This window comes from Perca flavescens, chromosome 14 (assembly GCF_004354835.1).
Source record: "Perca flavescens isolate YP-PL-M2 chromosome 14, PFLA_1.0, whole genome shotgun sequence".
Lineage (NCBI taxonomy): Eukaryota > Metazoa > Chordata > Actinopteri > Perciformes > Percidae > Perca > Perca flavescens.
Window position 1 is genome coordinate 13,102,011 of NC_041344.1, and position 9,768 is coordinate 13,111,778.

General features: G+C 37.6%; 1 protein-coding gene across 2 annotated transcripts; it reads left to right on the top strand.

The window, feature by feature from the left end:
* The first annotated feature begins 1,000 nt into the window (after nt 1–1,000).
* neu1 (neuraminidase 1) lies at nt 1,001–7,717 on the top strand. Of its 2 annotated transcripts, none has more exons than XM_028597671.1 (7): nt 1,001–1,263; nt 1,930–2,119; nt 3,423–3,685; nt 4,753–4,935; nt 5,592–5,811; nt 6,707–6,965; nt 7,042–7,717. In XM_028597671.1, the coding sequence occupies exons 1-6, from the start codon at nt 1,177–1,179 to the stop codon at nt 6,925–6,927; spliced, it is 1,164 nt and encodes a 387-aa protein (XP_028453472.1). In that variant the 5' UTR covers nt 1,001–1,176; the 3' UTR covers nt 6,928–6,965; nt 7,042–7,717. The 2 variants fall into 2 exon arrangements, with proteins under 2 accessions (XP_028453472.1, XP_028453471.1); XM_028597670.1 differs by having other exon boundaries at nt 6,707–6,943.
* The last annotated feature ends 2,051 nt before the right edge of the window (nt 7,718–9,768 follow it).

Below are 9,768 nucleotides of genomic sequence, written 5' to 3' on the forward strand. Positions count from 1 at the left end.
AATAAACTTAACTTTGCAATTAAGACACGTGAATTGATTTGAAATGTAACTTTAACCATGGTGTTATTTTACAACTAAAGTGACTCACAGCATGTTTAAACTCCTGAAAACCGCACCTTAGTGCTGTGTACTGTCCACAGGACTTTATACTGTAACACTGAGTGGCTGGGATGTTGTTTTAGAAAAATTCTGCCCCTGTCTGGATAGAAGTTGTAAGTGTATTTAGTATTATGGTAATAAAAGAACATTACAATTAAATGCATAAATCAACTGAAATTAATAACACATAGTCTATTTTTTTTATCTGATAGCAGTTATCCATGCCTACTGTAAAAAGCAAACACAAAAAATGTTACTCCTTCCGCAGTTGATCTTCCAACTTAGCAAAGAGAAATGTGATAGATATTGCATATGTGGTTCATAGATTTAAATTGTATTGCAAGGTATTTTTTTTTAAATCATTTTTTATTGAAATGTAACAACACACATTTAAACATCAGCAGCAGCTTTATAAGTGTGCTACAAGCATCATTCCAAATTATGTGAAAGCTAATATAACTATTTATAAATTACTATAAAGATAATCCTAAAATGCAAAATAAATCATAAGTAGACGGAATAAATTACGATTGCTCAAAAGACAAATCAAACACTCTTCCTTTGCAAATGCTTTATTGTTATACATAAATAAGTTAATTTTATATTTGACACGACAAACGTGTATAGAACTGTGTAAATCACAATCATATTTACATTTAATATAAATAATATAAAGGACAAGAACAGTAAAAGAGAAAAAACTATATAAACTACAATTATAATAAATAAATAAATAAATGCGATAACGTTAAATAAAGACGAAATATAATTATATAATTTGAGTGTGTATATTATTTATTATTTAACTATTAAATATTTGTTATATATATTTTTTTTAAATAATTATTCAATATTATTTAACTTCCTCTTTTATTTTGGTGCGCGATAGTCATGTGATCACCCACCTTGGTCACATGACATGTGCCGGAGTTTTGTGGATGAGCTCGAACCAGAACATTTCCGCTTTTTTATCTCTCTGTCCGTTTTTAGTTGTTTTTTTAAACTCATCATCTGTACTTTACTGATATTTATCCGTCGGAATAAAGAAGAAAGTTTCAGGATTTAAATCTAACAAACATGAAGACAGGAAGCCGGCTTGCTGCACTGTCCTTACTCCTCTCCGCTGTGTTGTCTCTCTGTGTTTGTACTTTAAGCCCTGATCAGGTACAGTAAACTAAATATCTTAGAAATACGTTACAACACAATGTAGTAGCCCTGCTGTAGGTATACATGTTGTTTAAGCTCCGTCCTATTCATTCTTGAAGGAGGTACAGCTGTGTAAACAAGCACACTCGTTATAAATTAAAGTATTAATCAATAATTTGCCCCTCGTCAGTTAAACAGATCAATGGGCAACTCCTGACTGGAGGATAGACAGAAGGGTAGGGGGGGACTGACTCAGATAACTGCTGGGTTGTTTTTTGTTTACAGATCGTGAAGTGAGACATGCTTTTTTTATGTAATAAAGTGTGTATGTTTTGATGTGTGCTATGTCTTGAATTTCTGTAGCTCTTAACAGAGTGAATGGCGTGGGAATAATTGACTGGTGTTTTTCTCTCAGGCTGATGATTGCAGATGTGTTCTTATTTAATGTGTTTTGTTGTGATATCTGGTCTTGATGCAGCAATTTCCCTTTCTCCAAGACAATTTTCTTTCATAAATAAAGCGTTCCTGAAGTGAAAGTGTGATCATCACCTGCTTGTGTCACCTGACACCAGACGCATCCTGCAGATATTCTAACTGTTTTTTTCCAGCAGATATTTAAACTCTTTCCCTTTCCTTTAGTCAGCCTCTCTTCATTGTCCTGTCTCGTCTTTCTTTGATGTCCAGATTGACCCTCTGCTGTATGACGAGCAGCTGCTGTGGGTGAGTGGAGCCCAGGGGCAGGTGAGCACCTATAGGATCCCGCTGCTCACCTTCACCTCTAAAGGAAGCCTGCTGGCTTTCTCAGAGGCCAGGAAGTCGACGGCCAGCGACGAGGGCGCAAAGTTCCTTGCAATGCGGCGGTCCACAGACAAAGGCAAGGACAACCAGCAGTCAGATATACAGACAAAACACACACACACACACACACACACACACACACACACACACACACACACACACACACACACACAGACACACAGCCAGACAGACAGACAATAACAGAGTGGTTACAAATTCACAGGGATATATTTAACATTCACAAAAGGAGGGAAAAGTTCAAAACAATAGTTAATAATCACTTAAACTTACCGTAGTGTGCTGGTTTATTTTGTGACATAAAGAGTTAAACACAAAAGTATAGAAATGAAAAGAATCTTGATTTTTCCAGAGCTATAACCACATCTTGTGGCTTTCATTAGTGGATGAAGTGTAGCTTAGTGAGCAAAACAAGTAAGTGGACCATTTGACAAGATTTGTTTTTACAAATTGCTATTTCCAAGGTCAACAATGAGCACAATTGAGAAACTGTCAAGCCTCCTTCATGACTACAGAGAAAATGCACAGACAATAACATGTCTATTATTATAATTTGGGCTAATTATCATTTGATATCCATTTATTAATATTTTTAGTTCAGATAAACACTATATATATATATATTTATTTATTCACCCAAAAAAAAACTTCACAGTTCTTAAACCACATTTACCTAAATGAAATGCAGTATAAAATTGTCAAAACTGCAATTTGAATCAGAAAATGTCTGATCAAAGTTAGTAAATAAGAATATGAAATTGTCCTTGACAGTTGTTGATTCTATTTTATTACTGACACATTTCAAGCTGTACCAAACATCCAGCCCTACTTACTACAGCATACATCTGATTACATACAATAGGGTCAAAGTTTATGTTTGTGTATCATATCAACTGTTAAAATAAAGTGGAACAGAAATTAAGTTTCTTCTGGACCAGAGTATAAAACTCACCAAACCTCAGACAAAACAAAAGCATCAAGACGAACACATCAAATATTTACATTTATGCTGTTGTCCAAACTGATGTACAAATGAAAGTAATATTTTAGGGGCATTTCTGAAAGGATTTTACACCTGTACACATTTGAATCTCTGCATTTTGCAACACAAAAAATAACACAGTTGCTTGAAGAGAGAAATATTACGCTCTTAATAAATACACATTGACTGCCGTGTAATGAAATGGCATGAAGCAGGAAGCATAAAGCAGAAATAACAGAATTTGAGGTTGAAAACTGATGTTGGGACTTGTGGTCTATGAGTTTTTTTTTTTTAATAAGTAGTGTAATTATTGAATTCAGAGTAAAAGTAGTCAGGATTTGTGTCTGAATCCTCTCCTGTTCCTCCTCCGTCCCTCCAGGAGCCACCTGGTCCCCGACCACCTTTATAGTCGATGATGGAACAAAGCCGGATGGCCTGAACCTGGGCTCGGTAGTGGTGGACGAGGAAGTGGGCTCGGTGATTCTGGTCTACTCCATCTGCTTCCACCTCTACCAGTGCCACCCGTCCAGCACCATGATGGTGGAGAGCATGGACGACGGGCTCAGCTGGAGCCCGCCCAGAAACCTCTCGGTCCAGCTCGGAGTGAAAAACTTTGCTCCTGGGCCAGGGTTCGGCATCCAGGTCAGAGAACAAAACAACATAATATACGAACCTGTGGCTGAGCTGCTTTCTAGTTGTAAAGTGAGATCAAATTGAAGCTAAATTACCTCCATGCTGCGTTCATGTCACATTGGTTTTATTGTGATTATGAGCTACTGACAGGTTAGTCAGTAGCGTCACGTACTAAGGATGATTACAGGTGTTAAAGTGAGTTGTTAAAGGCACAAAAACTTGATCTACTCCCTGCAGGGATATTATGATCATCTGTTGTTGCGGGTTTACTCACCACTGAGTGATGAATGAAAAGAAGTGTATATTGAACTACATAATTCTGTCCAAATTAAGGAGTGAAAACTATCTTAGTTCTAATATCCAGCTCACCACACCTTTCTTCTGTAAAAGTCTTACGTAACTTAATCACAGTGGGAAACTCTGCTTATTGCTGTGGTTATTCTGCTTTTAATGACCGTTATCAGCGTTTATCAGCTATTATAGTAGAGGTAGCAGTTTTTTTGAGGCAGATGGAGTATATTGTTGGCACATTTTGTCAAAACAAAATATACCAACCTCAGACAAACTGTATCCACAAGAGGAACAGCAGTTCCAAGTTGAAACTAACCAACAGGGACACGATGGACACTGATATACTGGAAGTAGAGGATACTCTATGTTATTTTTGTCTATTTAATAAAGTCAGACTGAATATGTTATACTCTTTCATTACATTATATACTATAGAATATTTCTATATTAATAAAAACAAACACTTCAGTATCATTACTTAATCATGTATATTATTCTGCTGTACCCTCTCTGCTATACTGTGCTGACAGGGTCCCTCTTGCCTTTAAATGCTCTAGTTTATATTCTTATTTTATATACTTCTAATTATTTATTTTGTACTTTCTCTTTTATCTGTACTTATTTCTGTCCTCGTGCTGCTGCAACACCTGAATTTACTTTCTGGGAATCAATAAAGGCTTATCTTATTTTCAAAATTGGATGTTTGTGTTTTAGAATCAAGGTTGCATCATTGTTTATTTTTTGTGTTGATTATATTCCATATTTGTTGTGTCTTTGCACTACAGAAGCGCTACAACCCAGCTAAGGGGAGGTTGGTGGTGTGTGGTCATGGGACATTGGAGGGAGACGGAGTTTTCTGCATCCTGAGTGATGACCACGGACGTAACTGGTACAACGGCGCCGCGCTGAAAAGCATCCCTTACAACCAGAAGAAGCGAGCACAGGACTTCAACCCTGACGAGTGCCAGGTACGTTTGCTGCCATTTGTGAATTACGCCAGGATAGTCACATCTTCTTTGACAACTCACTGTAGGGTTAGTTAACGATGCTATGTGTGGCATTTTAATGCAATACCAGGAGAAAACCTTTTTTTTCTCCTTCGCCTTCATGAAGATGAAACTTTATTACAACAAAAAGTGCTTATAACTTCTTACAGTGCTCTTATCAACCCAGTTTCCAGTGGCAGACATTTGTAAATACAAAAAAAATAGGATTAATGTATGTGATAAAGCCACTGTACGCTGCTTGTCCAGCACCATCAGCAGACAGACAAAGTAAGCAACGAAAAGTTCTAGCAGGTAAAAGAGGAGTTGGAGTTGGAGGAGTAAAAAACATTACAAAGCTGCAGGGAGAGTTTCACACTCCTAATGAATGCTAATGTGTTGCATTGTGTCTGGTGGATGTGTGACAACTCTTATTAGGGCAGATTATCTGTCTGCTTGTTGTGGTGTTCTTCTGTCCTCTAGGGGCCAAAAGAAATGCAGCTGTAAAATGTATATTTATAAAAAGAAATGTCAGTTATCTTAACCATTTAGCAATGATACCAAGGTGTCATAATCAATCAAATAATAGCTCATGAGAGCATTCAATACTGTCAAGCTAAACCTTTTCTGCTCCTCTGCAGCCGGTTGAGATGATGGACGGCAGCATTGTCATCAACGTTCGGAACCAGAACAACTACCACTGTCGGTGTCGCATCGTGGTACGCAGCCGTGATGGTGGATTGTCCCTGCCCGTAGACGATCTGTTCTTTGACTACGAGCTGGTGGATCCTGTAGTAGCAGCTGGAGCTCTGCAGAAAGACGGAGTGCTTTACTTCACTAACCCCTCAAATGAGCAACACAGTAAGAACTGTTCTTCTTCCTTCCTAACTTTTGTCACTAATGGTCAGTGGTGGAAGTAAAAGTATCAATACTATTCTGAAAAAAAAAAAAAAAAAAAAAAAAAAGTTAAAATGTATTATCAGCAATATGTACTAAAAGTATTTGTTGGATATAATTACCCCTTCCTCAGAATGTATTATTAGCATATATATTATATAATTGGTTAATGTGAATTTTATGTTTTTTTTTATATGCTGTTGGGTAATGTAATCTATAACAATGCATCATATTTTGTAACCAAATCTTTTTTTTTTTTTTTTGTAAAATCTTAAAGTTCTCATATTATGCTTTTTGGCGTTTTCCCTTTCCTTTATTGTGTTATATATCTTTTTTATCTTTTTATGTTATAGGTTTACAAAGTGAAAAGCCCAAAGTCCACCCCAAAGGCACTTACCATCTCCAACAGAAAACACTGTTCACAAACTGCTCCAAACAGCTCTATTGTATTCCAGCCTTTACTTCAGAGACAAACGTGCGTCACTTTGTAACACACATTATAATGCTCACCTAGCTGCTAGCGTGGCACGCCCTCATACTCCGCTTCTGACTGGCTAGTAGTCCTTACCTAGCTACTGCGCATGTGCGACTCCCAACAAAGATGGAATAGAAGTGAGATGCCTCACTCTGTAACTAAAACAGAGTGCTCAACACACAGGGTGAACAAAAATATGGCGTTTTTTGAAAATTAAACCACGTAAACGTATTCTGATAAAACCTCTAAATACAATTATGAACCCAAAATGAGAATAATATGAGCAATTTAATATAGAAAGTAACTTGTAACTTTTGCTAAGGTCTGTGTTGTAAAAGATCAGTATCATCAGTACATACTAACTGGTTGCCTCTGGCCCCTCAGGAGTTAACCTGACCTTACGTTGGTCACTGACTGATGGCAACTCTTGGGTGCAAGAAGCTATGCAGATATGGGCTGGTCCAAGCGGCTACTCCAGCATCACATCGCTGAACAGCGGCTCTCCAGAGGACCGGAAGTACATTTTTGTCATCTATGAGAAGGGCCACAAGGACTATGACGAGACTGTCTCGTTTGCTAAGATCCACCTGTTTGGTGGCCGGTAGAGCATCTGAGAGGGAGGTAAGCAGACGAGCATCAACAGGTACGATGCATGAAAACTGATTTCTATAGTGTTAGTTTGAACCCTGTTTTAATTTTCCCTTGTGTTTGTCTCCCAGATTCAAATGTTGGAAGGAAAGGGAAACAGGAAGCTGTTGTATACTCCCACTACTTTCTCAAGAAGAAAATAAGACTTTTTATACTCACTTTATGATATTGAAAATGGGAGGCTCAGCACCATGAATGTCCAGCAGTTTTCGGCCTGTGATGATCTAAAAATGTTCTCCTTATTTTGTCTTCCTCTTTTCTTAAATTCCCACACTTGATGAAGTCACAAATCTATTGTCCATTTTTATGTGTTTGGATATTTTACCTTTTTTTTTGCTCAAAAAATTTGCACAGCCACAATATTTTGTGAGTTTTCTTGTTCATACTCAAAACAACAAATGACCAAGCAAGGGACAGTTAAATGTTGAAAATTCAATTTCAGACCAAATACAGTAGTTTCCAGTCATACTGTCATGGAAATATCTGTTTTGAAGTTGAATACTTAATTTTTACATATTTTTACACATTCTTCCATAAAGTAGACAACTAATGACTTTCAGTGGTTTCAATATGGTATGCAAAATCATTTTTAACATCTCTGGCATCTATCACTAAACTGTCAGATATCTTTGGTGATGGTGTTAAATGACTTCTATTTGCTCAGATAATATAATGTCATAATGAAGTAGCCTACTTTTAAATTTTTTTAAAGATTATTTTTTGGGCTTTTCCACCTTTAATTTTTGACAGGACAGCTAACTGAGAAAAGGGCGAGAGGGGGGAAGACATGCATGTAATCGTCAAAGGTCGGATTTGAACCCTGGGCCTCTGCGTCGAGACATAAACCTCTCAGTACATGTGCACCTGCTCTACCACTGAGCCAACATGGTCACTGCTTTCAAATCTTATATGGGTCTGAGTTTGTAATTTCCATGAATGTCTTCTTTAGGATGTGAGTGTGCCATGAATACATGGTCTGTGTGTGTGTGTGTGTGTGTGTGTGTGTGTGTGAGAGAGAGAGTGAGAGAGAGAGAGAGAGAGAGAGAGAGAGAGAGAGAGAGAGAGAGAGAGAGAGAGAGAGAGAGTGGTAAGTGCATAATGTAGCCAAAGTATCATCTTTTGCACTTGCGCAGAATGTATTCTGATATTTTGTAATCAGTCTGAAATCCTCTCTATTCAGATTTGGATATGTATATCAAATTCATGAATGCCCTGTATTACCAGCATTGTGCACAGGGTTACATTGTTTTCATGCAGGAAATGTATCTAATTTGTACTATCTGTAAGATAAATAAATGATCTCTAACAATTGTGGGCACAACCGAGCTGATTTGCAGTGTCATTCATAATTTAGCCAAAGAAATCTTAGAATTGTCTTCCTAAGCAGCAAAGAATTGCATAAATCCACAGATTTTCTCATCAAAAACCCTGCAAAAATGGTCAGCAACAAATGTTATTTCCACACTCAGTGTTGGAAATAACCAGAGGTGTCAAAAGTATTCACATTCATTACTCAAGTAGAAGTATAGATACTAGGGTTTGAAAAGACTTTTGTAGAAGTTCAAGTATCAACCCAAGCTTTTTACTTAAGTAAAAGTGTAAAAGTACTGGTTTCAAAACTACTTAAAGTATAAAAGTAAAAGTAATGTAAGGCAGAGATCTTCAACAGGGGGTCCTCAGAGTCATTGCAGGGGGGCCTCCAAATTATTGTACATTTTTGAGTCTTTAGAAAAAATTGCAATACTATTCCAACATAGTATTAGCAAATATAAATTCCCACTGATGATAGGCTTACTGGCCTATAGGTAAGGTAGTCACTAAGATATCAGCCCACAGATACAGTTAATCCTAGATTTACTGTGCCACATATGTAACATTAAAATATGATTTATAAAATCATGCCAACAATTAATATTTTAATAGCTTATGAAAAAACGTATGTAAGAAGGCTTTAGGTTACCCTAACAGTTATTGTAGGCCCAGTTTAATATGCAACTTAATTTCATACAATATGTAGGGGGTCCCTGCTACATCTCACTTTAAGTTAAGGGGTCCTTGGCTTAAAAAACGTTCAAGACCCCTGATGTAAGGGGGGGAAATGCCATTAAGGACAACAGCTTAACTCTAAAACGCGGGGACAAAATCATATGACTATAATAATGTTACAGTATATTAAAATCATACCTGCAAACTCAGAAGGGCTGAAAAAGGTGACACGTAGGCTACATCTCTTCTGTGTTTTTCAGACAACGGCAGCTACAGTCTGGTGTCAGACTCCTCTCCAGTGAAATATAGACACACTTTTACACCGTTTAGCTCTCAGCATTTTATCATGTTTACTCCATCTTCTAGCTAACGCTAGGCTAACCTGCTTCCAACTGTAGTGTTGACTAGCGTCCCGCGGCGGCGATGTTCAGTTCCCTCTAACGTCCGTTTTCGAGCATCGCGCAGGCACCTAAGGCACCAAATCCGTGTTGCTATTCGTCCGGTAGATAACGGTCGTTAAGGCACCGGTGGCGATAGCACCGGGTCTGTACAGGTGTTATGGATCGCGTACAAACCAATAGGGTGTCGGAATAGCTATGTTTATACTTCTCATCCAACCACAATCAAATTCACTCTCTCCGGATGGAGCGATTTGGATAGGTTTTTTGGTGTGTGTGTTTTTTGAACGATGATGGACGAGCTGGAATGAAAACAAGCGAACTGAAATATGAGTAACGAGGCTATTTTTAAAATGTAGGGAGTAGAAAGTACAGATAATTGCGTGAAAATGTAAGGAGTAGAAGTAAAAAGTA

Bases quoted from the DNA above. Each gene is read 5' to 3' on its own strand.
- neu1 (XM_028597671.1), top strand. From the start codon at position 1,177: ATGAAGACAGGAAGCCGGCTTGCTGCACTGTCCTTACTCCTCTCCGCT. The intron at 2,120-3,422 runs GCAAGGACAACC...CCGTCCCTCCAG, and splicing joins GCGGCGGTCCACAGACAAAG to GAGCCACCTGGTCCCCGACC. The intron at 3,686-4,752 runs GTCAGAGAACAA...TTTGCACTACAG, and splicing joins GGCCAGGGTTCGGCATCCAG to AAGCGCTACAACCCAGCTAA.